Source organism: Fusarium subglutinans, assembly GCF_013396075.1.
Source record: "Fusarium subglutinans strain NRRL 66333 chromosome Unknown NRRL66333_c0000034, whole genome shotgun sequence".
Classification (NCBI taxonomy): Eukaryota; Fungi; Ascomycota; class Sordariomycetes; order Hypocreales; family Nectriaceae; genus Fusarium; species Fusarium subglutinans.
The window spans coordinates 1,890-16,526 of record NW_023502097.1 but is presented as its reverse complement, the minus strand read 5'-3'; the positions used below and the strand labels follow the sequence as shown (position 1 = coordinate 16,526).

The 14,637-nt window shown below is 46.7% G+C and overlaps 4 protein-coding genes across 4 annotated transcripts; 3 read left to right on the top strand and 1 right to left on the bottom strand.

Annotated features, from left to right (window-relative positions):
• Nucleotides 1-1,117: 1,117 nt before the first annotated feature.
• Nucleotides 1,118-2,549, bottom strand: FSUBG_3902 (zinc finger domain protein; the record flags this gene model as incomplete). Its single annotated transcript, XM_036681834.1, has 2 exons — nt 1,118-1,884; nt 1,940-2,549. 2 exons carry the CDS (start codon nt 2,547-2,549, stop codon nt 1,118-1,120), a joined length of 1,377 nt encoding a protein of 458 aa, XP_036540461.1.
• A 1,564-nt stretch (nt 2,550-4,113) lies between these two features.
• On the top strand, nt 4,114-9,017 carry FSUBG_3901 (major facilitator superfamily transporter; the record flags this gene model as incomplete). Its single annotated transcript, XM_036681833.1, has 13 exons — nt 4,114-4,143; nt 4,192-4,542; nt 4,603-4,816; nt 4,869-5,123; nt 5,178-5,321; nt 5,400-5,755; nt 5,807-5,948; nt 6,013-6,043; nt 6,877-7,586; nt 7,646-7,737; nt 7,924-8,060; nt 8,122-8,188; nt 8,556-9,017. 13 exons carry the CDS (start codon nt 4,114-4,116, stop codon nt 9,015-9,017), a joined length of 2,991 nt encoding a protein of 996 aa, XP_036540460.1.
• Nucleotides 9,018-10,131: 1,114 nt separating this feature from the next.
• FSUBG_3900 (acyl dehydrogenase) lies at nt 10,132-11,523 on the top strand (the record flags this gene model as incomplete). The annotated part of the gene is made up of 3 exons (XM_036681832.1): nt 10,132-10,632; nt 10,687-11,315; nt 11,373-11,523. 3 exons carry the CDS (start codon nt 10,132-10,134, stop codon nt 11,521-11,523), a joined length of 1,281 nt encoding a protein of 426 aa, XP_036540459.1.
• A 1,616-nt stretch (nt 11,524-13,139) lies between these two features.
• Nucleotides 13,140-13,932, top strand: FSUBG_3899 (carbonic anhydrase; the record flags this gene model as incomplete). Its single annotated transcript, XM_036681829.1, has 4 exons — nt 13,140-13,270; nt 13,322-13,413; nt 13,466-13,551; nt 13,678-13,932. The coding sequence occupies 4 exons, from the start codon at nt 13,140-13,142 to the stop codon at nt 13,930-13,932; spliced, it is 564 nt and encodes a 187-aa protein (XP_036540458.1).
• Between the last annotated feature and the right edge of the window lie 705 nt (nt 13,933-14,637).

Genomic DNA, 14,637 nt, shown 5'->3' with positions numbered 1-14,637 from the left:
TATAAACTTGGAAATATGCTGGTGTGCCTCGTTTCGTAACCTGGTCTCTCTGTTCGCCTAATGCAACGCTCTGTTGGTTATCGTGTTGTTAGTTGTGTTTTGTCCCACTTCTGTACGCAACTAGACATATCAGGAAGAGCACTGGCAGAGAGGAACATGTGGATGGAAAGGAACCGCTGTTTGCATTCATGTAATTAAAGATCTGGCATTGAACCTTTCATGAAGCTGCTCTATGAGTCGATATCTTGCTTAATCGTGTGCCTTTTAGGCAAGGCTATAAAGATATATTGGTCGCCCCTCAACCCCAGAAGCGCAGTTATTGGCTGTAGCAATTGGTTAGTCATTGGTATAATGTCTAAGTTGTGAGCTAGATGTGTTACTTGCAGTTGAGACTTGTGGCTGAGAGCTTCAATCAGCGGACAGAACTTAGAAAAATCAGCATGCAGCTCAAGTATGTTACCCCAGGCCACTTCTAAGCTTAGTATAGAATAGTGCCCGGGTGACCATAGTTCTGATTCATTTAACACCCCATGTTTACGGTTTCTCGACTGGGGATTATGCATATATATGGGACAGCACCGCGCCCCGCCATGATTCTCAGCCATTACACCATAAGATTCCGGACGCGGGGCATTCTCTACTATAGAAGCTTTGCTATTCTAAGTCTGGAAACGTCTTCTATATCTTGAGTCCAATTCTTTGCCAGCATGCGTATTATTAAAGCTTGCATTCTCTCAGTGGCTGCTCTCGCCCTCTCGCATATTGCAAGTCCAAATTTATCAATTCATCAGAACAAGACCTGGAAGCACGTGAAGACTTCCAAAAGAACAAACGCTATGAAATTTGGTCGAAGATACCGGTCGTCTGGGAAACAGACATTGACAAGTTTGAGATATAAATAACCCAATTATACTATAGCGATACCGGGCCTATCATGAAGTATAAGCAGACAAAGAGTATGAAATTCAGGATCCCTCAATTTGGAATTCACTTTACTCACTAAGCTTTAGGAGACGGTGCAAAATGTACCCTTCTCCTAGTGATAGCGATGGTGTCGCTGGGAAATATGTTGTCATTGTTGAACGATACAAACGTGGTGGGATCTTACCTAAGTACCTTAACGGTCCAAAAACTTGGTTACTGATGACGGCAGCTTCATCATCTGAAGGATGTCCCGAGCATCCTCAACTGAAATCGGCTTGGTATGAGCGCGTGTATAAGGGCGTTCATGCGGGGCTTTCCCGCCTATCCAAACAATTTTACTATGATCTCCCACGCTCCACCACCCTCGTCCTCCAGCCATGTATATTTTCGATCTCGCTTCCCATGACATTGCCATTTCGGCTCGATCTCGGCCCTGTTGATCCAAGTCCAGACGTGACGCATTCCAAGCACCCTCAGTGTCAAAGGTCTTCTGGAGGATGCCCAAATCATGAAGCCGCCGCGAATCCCACATGACGTATCCCCACTCACGCAATGGCCCTCGGCTTTTCTGATAGACGAACTGTTGTTTAGTTTCATCCTGATGAGCCCACCGCCAGATTTCGGCCGGACCAGAGTCGGGATCATCGAAGAACGGTGGTTTTATATGGCTGCGCTCGTCCTCTGGGGTGAAGTCTGATAGGAGGGGTGTGTTGTCATCATCGGGTTCGTTCACGTTATCGAGCGCATCGTAGAGAAAATCGGTTCGAATTCGTGGGCAACCAAAGCGGCGGTCATTTAGCAACTTGTGGCGCGCCTCATATGTCTCTGCCGTGACGATTTGATGCAACTTTTCTAAACCAAGGGAAAGAAGATGTTGGATGTAAGGCGACTCTATTCCAACGCCATATTCAACCCTTAATTCGCCCCAAGTAATATCGTGCTCGGCAACGTCATCAAAGGCTTAAAGTGATTAGCACTGGATGCCATCGTTATCATGATGCAACTGACTGCATACCTGGAGAGACTGCCCGAACGAGGAAATCATGAATGCAACCCAGCTGCTCATTTTCCCATGGCGCGAAGTTTGCAAAGAAAATATTCCTCTCTTCTTCTATGCTCCTTGATTTGCTGAAGATGTTGCGGAAGACTTCAAACCTGTACAAGGCTCTTTCGATGCGATATGTCTCATCATATGTTGGGTCGAGCCATCCAACTCGTCGGAAACTCTCTATTATGGAGATATTGTTGACAAACATACGCGCAAAAGCGCTCACACAGTTGTGAAACTTGCCAATGGGAAGCGCGCTGGCGAGAGTCCATGACTCGGATGGGGATCGTCTTCGGCGAAGATGGTTCGCGACAAACTCTTGGATCTCGTCTTCCGTATGAGACGGCAATTGTGAGGACTCTGACGCGGCGATAGCTTCTGGAAGCACGTCAAAACCCACCTGCGTAGACAAAACGCGCGTCGTGATTGCGTTTTCAGCGTCAATGAACGCATAGAAAAGTGCAGGGCAAGACAGCGCGGCGCATCGCAGGGACAGAAGATCGGTAACGGTTGACAGTATCTTCTGGTTTATCTCAACAGGCAATCTTTCGATAGGACTAACTTGAGGTCTTTCCATGGTAGTTGGCATTGAAGAAAAGAGGATAAGATCTTGATAAGAGGTTATGAGCTGGCGAAAGGAGACAGTGTGGTAAAAAGCGGGGCTTAGGGAAAGCGCCGCCCGCATACAGTAATGTATTCATCGCCTCACTTTCAAGACATACCTATCCATCATTGGCATTAAGACCCCGCCCGATCTGCAGACTTCATCGGACAAGAGGTTTTTGAGCCTGAGCGACGAAAGGCACTTAACTTCGCCAGTGCAAGTTCTTCCATTTTGCCGGTCATGGATGTACTGACCCTTAAGACCCCCTCAGGAGCTATTTGTGTCTTGAAGAAGATGTCTTGACGAATCCACTGCGGGTAGGCAGTTTACTGGACCTGAATCTTAAGGACCAGCCACCTTTTCTAGCGTCTCTGTCAGCTTGTGGAACGGGCCGTATTCAATAGGAGCAATTCATGGATGAGAGCATTCATCTCATCAGCGCTTTCCAACTCGCCGGCTTCCAACATATCATAGGTACTCTTGGGGAGGTCAATGAAAGAGTTTGCGTTGATATAGTCAAGGTAGTGTATGAAGGTATTAAAGATGGTGGGATGTCAGATCAATCTGTGGCTTGGGGGCTTCATGAGGTGAGTCGTTGACTGAGAGATAAGTGGCTGGAGAAGATGGATCAAGAAGGACATAGCAGAGGTGTGAATGATGATGTTTTCAACAATTTGGTTATCAGAGAGCCTGTGGTCCATGGAGTTAGGTGGGAAAGAAGACGAGTTCGGAGTAGAGCAAAGGCTAAGAGCATGTCGACATCTTTGGGGACAAGATGGAGGAGAGTTGCCACCAAAGCATCCAGATGCGTACGGGTAAGCAAGAATCTCATGTCCGGGGTCGAGACCAGGGGTCAGAGAGGGTCTAGAGAGGCTTCCTTAGCTATCCTCCTGCGACACAAGATTGAGCCTTCACCGGCCTGGGTTCCGTTTATCCATCACGGTATCTAGACGGCGGGTAGCTTTAAGGCTAACGGACTTCAATCATTTTCGTCTTCTGTAGGCTGAGATATTTGGACCAGGCGTATAATCGACTTTACTCCTCAATGGAAACTCGAGTCTACCCCCAATATCGAAAGCTTGTTTTGTGGAAAGCATGGTGTGGCCTGGAACGGGTTGGAAACGATATACTACCTAGAGAAAGATCAATATCAACACAGAAAACTTAGTAACAATTGACTGACTCAAGGCCTAACAAGATAAGAAATTCATCAAGGATAAGTATTACCCGGAGGTGCAAAACGGGCTGTTATCAGCAGCCAATGAAATGTGGATGTCTTGACTTGAATTTACCAAATCCGAAATAGCGCTTCTCGAACGATTATCAGGGCGAGGGAGGAAAGGCGACTATACCTCGATAGCTCGCTATAACGGTGTCTGCTTATCTCACTTGTCCGGTAAGGACAGACGGAATATGTATAACATGTTATATAAACTCTCAACATTGTAGTACATCTACCAAGCTGTTGGAGCGATGGATTGACTGCGACAACACACCAGCTACCAGACAAGCCTCTTACATTATCCAGCTCTTTACGATGGAATCAACCTCTGCAATGCGTCTACCGGTTCGTGTCGTTGATCAATGTACAAAGGCAAAATCTGACATGTAACAGATTGTCATCTTTGTGGCTCTCGGTAGTCTCAGCTATGGCTATGCATCCAGCATCATTGCTACAACGCTGGGTCAGCCGACATTCTTGAGCTACTTCGCCTTAGACTCGAGACCCAATGCGAATGATCTTATGGGGGCTATCAACGGATTGTTCCAAGCTGGAGGCTTTCTAGGAACCTTGAGCTGTTATGCAATTGCAGACTCCCTTGGTCGTCGAAAGGCCATCCTGACTGCCGCGCTGATATCGACCATCGGTGGAGCCCTTCAGGCCGGAAGCGTCAACATCGCCATGTTCATTGCATCGCGTTTCATCACTGGTATAGGCATAGGCAAGTTAGCGGATGTGTTGAGGGTGCAGACCGCAGACTAATTCTTCTCATGGGCCTTGGTGACATTGGTTCCTCTGTATCAGAGTGAGATGTCGCCATCGCATATTCGCGGGCTCCTCGTCGGTATCCACGGTGGCATGATTGGCACAGGCTATGCCCTGGCAAGCTATGTCGGTTTGGGATTCTACTTCGTCAAAGCTTCCGGTGCCCAGTGGCGTATACCTCTGGCTATTCAGTGCTTGCCTTCGCTCTTGCTCGCAGTAGGCATCCTGTTTCTGCGAGAAACTCCCCGCTGGCGTGAGCTTCATTCCTTCATCGATAATGTTTGCCTCTTCTGACCTGGTGACAGTAATTCTAGTGAATCGCATTGACGAAGCCCGCGACTCGTTTAATTATACGCGGCTTGGAAGACGTGGTGGCACGACTTCTGACGAGGAAACTACCGATGCAGATTTCGAGACTTTGCGTAGACAGACCATCTGCGAGACAGAGCAAAACATTACGTTCCTTGATCTACTCAAGACGCCTTCAATGAGAAAGAGATGCATTACTGGGTTTCTCACCACCTTTGGTTGTCAAGCCACAGCGACCATAGTTATCAACAGTGAGTAGCGATCTTGCCATACGAGCCGAGGCCACACTTGTACTAACTTTTCAGACTATGGCCCTTTGTTGTATGCTAGTCTGGGGTTCAACACCGTCCAGCAGCTTCTCATCCAGTGCGGCTGGATTACCGTGGCTCCTTTCGGCAACTTTATAAATGCCTTCCTTGTTGATCACGTAGGCCGCGTGAAAATGCTCCGTGAGTGCTACCTACATGCAACTGCACTAGCAGCTGCTATCTACCCTTTGATTCACATTGTATACTGACACGTTTCAGTTGGAGGCTTCGCGGGCTGCATTGTTGCTCTCATAGGAGAATGTATTACCATGTCCGTCTTTGAGAAGACGAACCATCGAGGAGCTGCATCAGGCGCAGTCTTTTTCCTCTTCCTCCACGTCACCATTTTTACTCTCTGCTGCGATGCCACGTCCTACGTTTATGCATCCGAGATCTTCCCTACCCCAGTTCGAGCAAAAGGCCTTTCAATCTCTGTGTCTGGCCTCTTTTTCGCCACAATCATCTTCACTACAGCTGCACCTACGGCATTTGCTGCGATTGGGTGGAAGTTCTATCTGGTATTTATTGGTACCACTTCAATCATCATTGCATACGCCTATGCGACATTTCCCGAGGTGTGTATTACCATTCCTACTTTGCAGAGACGATAGCTAATCAGGGCCTAGACCTCTAAAATGTCGCTTGAAGATATTCAAGAACTCTTTGGGGATCCAATTGAGGGCATGCCTACAGAAGTTGCTAAACAAGAGACTGTCCACCACCTTGGCAAGGACGATGAGAAGAAAAGCATTAACGTTGGAGAACTCAGTACTTGATCTCCTTGCAATCCTACAGTAGATACATTAAGTAAGGTCACACTGCACGTTGACAGGAAAGGCATGGTATACTGCTAAGGTCGGCTGGTACTGTATTGCACGATATACTCTACTTTCGAGGATTGATTGTCGGCAGCAGCTAAGTTGAATATATAATCGTCAGGCGCTAGCAAGCGCAAAGGGTGTATTGCCCATATGTTACTGTATTCTTTACCTTTGTGCTGAGGTTTAAGTGTCTTGAAATCTGAACCTTATCACATAGTGAACAATCAAGTTAGATAGAACCACCCTCCCCGGGAAACTTCTATTAGACTTATATAGCTCGGCATTTATTTTATTGGAGGAGTCAGGAAAAAGACATATCTATCTTATCTTAGCAAAACCTCACTTATCCCCTATCTCTCGCTAACCGCAAGTGGCACTATTCCGAAACATTTTCTAGCTGATTTGCCTAACAAACTACTGTCACGTGTAACTGGCGGCTTGTCATTCTCATTATAACTACGAGATAAGGATTCCCCACTGGCTTCTTGCACCCTTCGTTACACCCTTCTAAAAAGGAGGTACATACATATCATGTATGACACGTCATGAAAGCAATTCGCCCAAAAAACGTTAGGTTTCAGCGATCCTCCATTGCATGCACGTCATGTCGTCAAAAGCGCATCAAAGTTAGTATTACTATTCCGGTCTACATGCAAGTATCTGTAGTCGTATGGATTCACGCTCTAACCATACATTTGATAGTGCGATGGGATCGAGCCGTCGTGTAGTTCATGTATCGCAAGAGGATGTTCCTGCAAGTATCTACACAGTGAAAACAGACGCAAGTAAGGCTATAACATGCACAAATCCCTCATTCTTGACCTTTTACCCCCGCTACTTGTTTATGTCAAGTACAATTTAACAAGACATCGTAGGCCGCCAAGCAAACAGCTTGTGGAGACCTTACAGCTCCGTATCAAGATTCTAGAAGATCAACTCGTTGCACTGGGTCAAACAATTCCTGCCTTGGAAAAAAGTCCTAGAGGAGCTGATCGAATTGTTGAAAACAAGCCCAAGCCGGACCAAGTAACTGCAGATGAGACAGAAGACTTGCTCGAGCAAATCACAAAGAAATGCGGCTCTCTTGCACTAGATGATGATGGCGAGCTTCGATTCTTCAGCTCACAGAGCAACTTGAACTTGGTCCATAAAGCGGGATTTGGTTTAGGGGAGCTGGCCAAGCCAGCTTCGTGTGGCGGAATCCGCCTAAGTCAGGCAGTCACGTTGCCACTGGAACTACAAGAACATCTTCTTGAACTATATTTCTGTTGGCAGAACCCGTGGGTATACATTGTTGAGAAATCTGTCTTTATGAGGGACTGGCAAAGTGACATGGCCACCGAGTATTGTACACCGTTGCTTCTTTGGGCTATATACTCTGTGGCTGCAAGATACTCGGACCGTCCATGCCTACGAACACACCCTGACGACCCTGCAACGGCAGGCATCCAGTTCGCCGTGCACGCCAAAGACCTTCTACGATATGAGTGCGAAGTCACAACAATCTCTGCCGTCCAGGCCGCCGCACTTCTCTCGATACAGTGCATGGCAGAAAACAAAGAACCAGCTGGTTGGCTTTATATTGGTACAGCGCTCTGGTGCCATTACTTTTCATCATGTAACTAACGATCAACTTCTTATCAGGTATGGCAACTCGCATGGCCTTCAATCTTGGCCTCAACCTTGACTGCACTGACTTGGTGAAATCTGGTCTTATCTCCAAAGAGGCTGCGAATGTACGTCAAGTTGTATGGTCAGGTTGTTGGATTCTTGATAAGTATGAGTCCCCATGTCTCTGCCATCCATCTATCTACCTTGTGCTACTCGTCCATTAACCGTCAGTAAGGCTTTTTGTCCTCGGATTAGGGCGCTCTGGGACAGTCTCTAGTCACCATGTGACGTGTCCAAAATTACGTACTCAGGATGCTTCTGAATACGAGCCCTGGGCCCCTACAGCCGATATACCGCGGCAGGTGCCCATGTCTTGCTCAAGGATACCTTCTATTGCGAATTGTATGTCTGACCATCTGAGTCTTATCGTCTCAACATTGGATATTATGTAGGTTTTTAATAAGCCACTATGAGAGACTCGTCAGTAGCCATGGCTAAAACCATAACAGCTATGCCCCCAAAAGTGTTTTATCTGCTACAGAATTGCATAATCTCGTCTCGAAAACAGACCTCGAGGTGAGAACGTGCTGGTCACGACTCCCATCTTTCATGCTACTGCCCAGCACCTCACACATAGCGGCATTACCGCATGTGTATCAACTACAGTGGGTGTTATGAGTAGTCCACTTGTTATTCCAGCCTCACTGACGTTTGTAGCATCCAATATCATGTCGGGCAGATCTTGCTTCACAGGCCATTTATGGGTGGTAAGAAGGGATCAATAGGCGATCCATCATCCTATCCATGCCCTCATATGGAGATATGCCGAGCGTCTGCGGATAAAATAACAACAATACTTCGCACATACAAACATCATTATTCATTAGTGAGCCACATCTGGCATTTCACACTGAGGAAAAAGGTCCAGCTAACGTTTGTGAAGCGTTTTATCACTGTTGGGACTGTCTCTCATACTTTCACAGCCGCTACAATCCATCTCATGGATGCAGTTTCTAGCCAACCTTTTATTCGGCGAGGTGGTAACTCGAAACTTCGTCTATGTTTCTCGGCTCTACAGGAAATGGGGACTCTATGGACGTGGAGCTTTAGGGCCTGTCGAGCAATTCAACTACTCGCGGCGTCCTGGGCAACTCATGATCTTGATCTGAAAAGCTTGGGGGTTAAGGGCCCACAAGGTAATGGGCCATTATCAGAAGAACACGTTCAACTAGCTTCGGCTCAGTTCAACCCCCAGAGCGCGTCTAACGTGGATCACGAAGATCTACAATGGCTGCTGACTGATCAGAGTTTCATGGGTGATCCATTTGGGGATGGGTCTATCTGCTCCTTTGCCGATTTGTTCGACCTTGATCCTTGGTTGGCGAAAGATCCTTGTGTTATCTGAAATGTGGATGACTGAGATTGTGTAGATTTCCATTATTTAGTAAGTTATAATCTTAAGCTTTTATGAAACTAACTAATTAACAACAGTCCGAATTATGTACTTAGTAAATAAGAATACAGATTGTTTGTTTGTTTGTTTAAATAGTTAATATCTTATATAACTATAGGAAAGGTCTATATATAGCTCCTTTCCTGGCTTCATTTCTTATAAGTAGTATTTTGCAAAGACTGTTTGGAATTCATTGAGTGCGGGGAGTCTATCAATATACCTACAGTGAACTTTCACTATATAATATGTATATTGAAAACTTAAGATGCCCTATAGCAATACGTAAATCGATGCCTGAGGCTATTTAACAAGATAATAGAGATAGAGGTATATTTACTTTCTTGGAGATAAAGCTCGTAACATTAACGACATATGTATGGATTACACATAGTTCATTTGTCTTTGACAGGCCTTTGATAAGCCTTTTTGGGCGGCTGTTGCAGGCCACAGCGCAACGAATTGTGGCGTAAGCTGTCATGTGCTCGCTGGCCGGAGGAATGTGGATTCGAGTCTATCTCAGGGGCCTTACAGGGTAGTACCTATCCGGGGCAGAGACAGATTAGATAAAGACGGGATACTGCTTATCTTTTAAATTTCTAGGGCGGGGAACGTCGACTACGGAACCCCTCCACCATGCTCGTTCGGCTTGTTTATTGGACAGTGGTTGAGGGCCAGATTATGCCTAGTAGATAATTGATAAGTAATTTGTCCAATTATGGTAAATTTTGAGACGACTACCGTCTCTATACTAGCTTTTACCTGTGATTCTGCGTTATGATGATTGACTGATTCATTATCCATGGGGTTAGCGATATACAAGATACCGAACTACCACGGGATCGCGGTTGACAGATCAAAGTGATACAACACTGATAGAGGTGGGGGTGCTATGGAAGTGATAAATCATAGATAAGAAGCCATTGACCACAGAGGGATATCGAGGTTATAAAAGACAGCCCTACATCTAGTATTGAATCTCTTGCCAACACCAAGCTCATCTGTCGCAAGTCTTATCTCCTTTAAAGCAGCTATTGTCTCTTACCGTCTTCAGTTATCTCAACTCAAAATGGTTCACTTTTCCCTAACTGAAAGCCAAAAGCTACTGCGAGCCAAGGCCGCAAAAGCCGCACGGGAGGTCCTAGGCTCAGCCTACCCCGTCTACTCCAAGTTTCCAGACCAGATCGATCGCTTCCGTGCCACTCGTCCGTTCTACGCCCAGCTAGTTCGAGCAGGCTTACTCAAGGCCCTGATCCCAAAGTCAGACGGCGGAGAGGCTGAAAGTCTTCTGGAATCTGCCTTCATATTGGAAGAGCTGTATGCCGTCGACTCAAGCATTACTATCCACCTTGTGGGCACCGCTCTTGGACTGCTCCCTCTACTCCTGGGTGGTACGCCTGAGCAAAAGAAAAGGTTCCTCCCTCCTTTCATCTCAGGAGAGGGTGACTATCTCGCAAGCTTGACTCATTCCGAGCCAGGTGGCACGGCCAACCATCTCGAAAAGGGTGGCAAAGGCCTCGGTGTCACTGCTAGGAAGGAAGGTGATTTCTACGTCGTTAATGGAGAAAAGGTAAGAAGCGGCGACCTTTTCTGTATGCCGTGCGTGCTACTAATGCTATTGCAGAGATGGACTACAAACAGTGCTGGTTGGGATGCTAAAGGCGCCACGCTGTCCTGCCTGTGCGTTCGATACTCTGAGGACGGGGGGGCAGAGAAAGCCGACGTCGATCCAGCCACCACCTTGATGGTACTACTTGTAACTCGAGAGGTGGTCGCCCAGAACCCACCCGAAGCCTACGTAATGCTCGAAGAGCCAGATCTAATGGGCCATATCGCCGTTACAGGCCCTCAGACCCGTTACACCAACTTCAAGGTTCCCGCCGATCATGTCTTGTTTGCTCCTGGGTCAGGTGCGAAGCAGATCGAGGAGGCCTTTGGCATCACAGGAGCCATGGTCGGGGCCATGGCTATCGGTACCATGCGCGCTGCTTTCGAAAAGGCGCTCGAATTTGCCAAAAACGACCACAGGGGAGGCTCGGTGCCTATCATCCAGAGGCAGAGTCCCTCTGATTTGCTCATCAACGCCAAGATAAGAATCGACTCGTCCCGGGCTCTAGTGTGGAAGGCACTTGACTCTCTAGACAACGGACCAGGTGATGCCAAGGCCCAGTTCGAAGCCTGCTTGGAAGCCAAGATCCACAGCTCCGACTCGGCCATCCAGTGCGTGTACGAGTGCATGCAGGTAGTTGGCATGTATGTGTCTGCATTCACTATCTATTCTGTAGAGCTCTTGACTAACCTCTTTCTCAGGACATCATACGCCAACGATACGGGCTTCCCTCGTCTCCTAGCTGATGCAGCTGTATTCCCTCTTTTTGATGGAGGAAACATCGGTATTAGACGCCGCCAGTTCCAAAGACTTATGTGCGAGGACAACTATCAGCCTTGGGCAAATCTTTAGGTTGCAAAGTAATTAATATTTAAAGCCTATGACGTATCAACGAGACATAGCAGGCCAAAATACTAAAAGAAAATCTTAATCAACTTGAGCATCTTCACATCCCCAACATCGAAAGCTTGCTTCATGGAAAGCAGGGGTGGTTCGATAAGCGGTATTTAACAACCCACATTATAGAGCTGTAATTCTCGAATGTTTGATGACCTGCCTAAATGGAGGGAAATAAGATGGTCGATCGGGTGATCTGAGGCGACCCTGGTAAAGGCCGGATGCTTGATCGACAGTCCGACACGTCAAGTATCTTGGTCCGAGCGGCTTCGATTTAATATCTGACCACTGCATAGGCTCGGAACACATCGGACTCAGCTTGCTACGCCTTTTTGGTGGTACAAGAAGTTGCCCTCCGCGAGTGAGCTGTTATCTAACAACGGTGCTTGCTATCGACATGCCTTTTCGGGATGAAGCATACGTCGTGTTAGCAACGAAACCAATAGTGTAGGCACTTTCAAGCCTCTCAACGCCCAGATGGCTTTTACGGCACGGATCTTAAGAAAGAGTGGTGAGATTGACCAGGCTACACTTGTACAAGGCTTGCATAATCATCCCGTAAGATTCCTTGGCTACACCAGCTCACAACGGTGACGCTAATACGCGGGGTGCAGCTCATGTCCCCTGCTGCGATTATTCTCGAATCTTCAACATCCAGCTGCGAGATTTTTCAACAGCCATGTACAGCATGCGCATCTAGACCGCCGGGATTGCTGTATGGGACATCAACCGGGCCGATGATAGCCTTTCAGTCCCGCGGTGATAGTGTGCTATTCGACAGCGAGCCTCAAACAGGCGTCATTTTTGAAAAGAGTAGCCTCTTCGACTTTATTCTCAGTGCATGAAAGAGGGGATATACAGAGCTAGAGGATATAGAGTACCATTTGCACACCACTGTAAAGAAAAAGCGTCTTGGCTATCACAGATAAAGTGATACGGTGTTATGCCGGGATCTACGCGGTGGCATAGTCATTTTACCCCAGATTTTCCCAACCACTAACAAACCGCCTAGTAAAGCCAAGGATCATAGTCAGCATACACACACCCTTGGCGAATTCACTAGTCGTGGCCCTTTCCTTGGAACTCCGAAGGACTTTCTTTTTTCAATCGTAGATCGAGGTCAAGTGAGCTATCGCCGAGCCATTATGGTGCCATGGCATGCAATAGCCTGCTTCTTAATGGCTGCCACCTTTTTTTCACATCCGGTCCGTGGGTGTACCTGACAGCCTGGTAACATTTCTTTTTATGGCATGATCTGTCAACACCATGTGCAGAATCTCAGACAATATCACTGCAGAAAAAGTGTGTGTGCGGGGATTTATCTCGGGGTCGGAGGGCGCCGCCGTTTGGGATGACGTTCCGGACGGGCCAGCTGGAATGGTCTTGTGAAACGGAGGGTTTTTTATATTGGTGCGGACTCGAGGATAAGAAGTCGTGCATGGAACGCAAGAATTGGCATGCTCTTGGCTCTTGGCTTTATTCTTTACTTAACAGACAAGACCTCCTTCGATAAACAAGCTTTTATATCTCCATCTACACAGTTTTTCTCAATGGCCTACTTCAAGACCAAGATGCCTGCACTTGACACTTCACCCGTGTCCTCGCCCGTTCTCTATCCCTCTGTCACATCTGAATTTGAAGCTGCGAATCGCAGATATGCAGCAAAGTTTACCCAGTCCCACTTACCATCTCCGCCCCGTCGGTACGTGATCTCATACCCGCGCCTAGGATCGGGGGCCTAACATTTACCCAGAAAGGTTGCGGTGGTAGCGTGTATGGACAGCAGATTGGACGTTGAGAAAGTACTGGGTCTAGACCTTGGCGATGCCCATGTCATCCGAAATGGTACGTAACTACTCCAGTTTTCTTGTCTCACCTGCAAAGCTGACACTTACAGCTGGCGGTCGAGCCGTAGAAGCGCTTCGATCAATCTTGATTTCTCAGCAGATGCTGGGCACGCGTGAGATTATTGTCATGCACCATGTAAGACCATCCCATCTCATTTTTATTCGATATTTTTCCATTCCCACGGCAATATCATAAGGCCATAATTTCAGCTGCCCCCCCATGGAGATAGTGACCGGCCCGGCTGACACCCCACGCTTCTAGACCGGCTGCGGCATGCAGAGCTTCTCCGACACAGATTTCCGGTCCAAGATCAGACGAGAGCTGCAGGAAGACGTGGACCACATGGCGTTTCTTCCATTCTCTGATTTGCGGCAGAGTGTTATTGATGACGTTGCCTTTCTGCGCAAAAGCCCGTTGGTTTTGGATGTGCCTATTACTGGATATGTTTATGATGTCAAGACGGGTCGGATTGAGCAGGTTGATGAGAGGGCTGACTCTGAGTGCTCCAGCCCTTAGGATTTTGCTTACCATGTATGTATGGCACTGTAGATTGTTTGTTTGGGATAGCGAGCGAGCGTTTGCGATTATTTGGGTAGTTACAGGTACTGCCAGGCCTTGCGGGAGATGCCGTAGAAGCGAGCGTCGAGCGCAAAAGAGATGAGACCAACATGGGGATCAAGCTCGTGGTTACTGCATCGATAGCCTATAAATTAGCAGAGCCGACAGTGCAGTATATAGCCTTGTATTATTTAAATAGTTTTATTAGTTGCTTTAATTGAAGATTAAAGTTCTGTTATGATAATAAAAGACTTAGAAAGAAATGTACAGAATGTACGAGCTGTTATTGTTATTGTTATTGTATTATTTAACGTCCTACTGGGCTTCCTCTAGCTAATCTCTATAAGGAGTAAAGAGACATGCTAAGCTAGCTAAAATAGGTTATTTTATATATAGGCCAGGTAATAGCTTACTAAAAATAAGGCTTTATAAGGCTATGTATTTAAATTATAATAAAATCTTAGTAACTCCTTTGCCTTTTTAATTTTAAAAAGGCCTTATTTCTAGGGCTTAGTTTCCATTAGTAAATGCATATAAGTATAGCTATTACTGCCTATTTAATCTAATTATTTAGTAGTTAAATTATCTAAACCTGTTCTTTATAACTACTAGTAGTTATTTTCTTAGGTATATTAGCTTGCCTGCTGCTAGTTAATTAGGCAT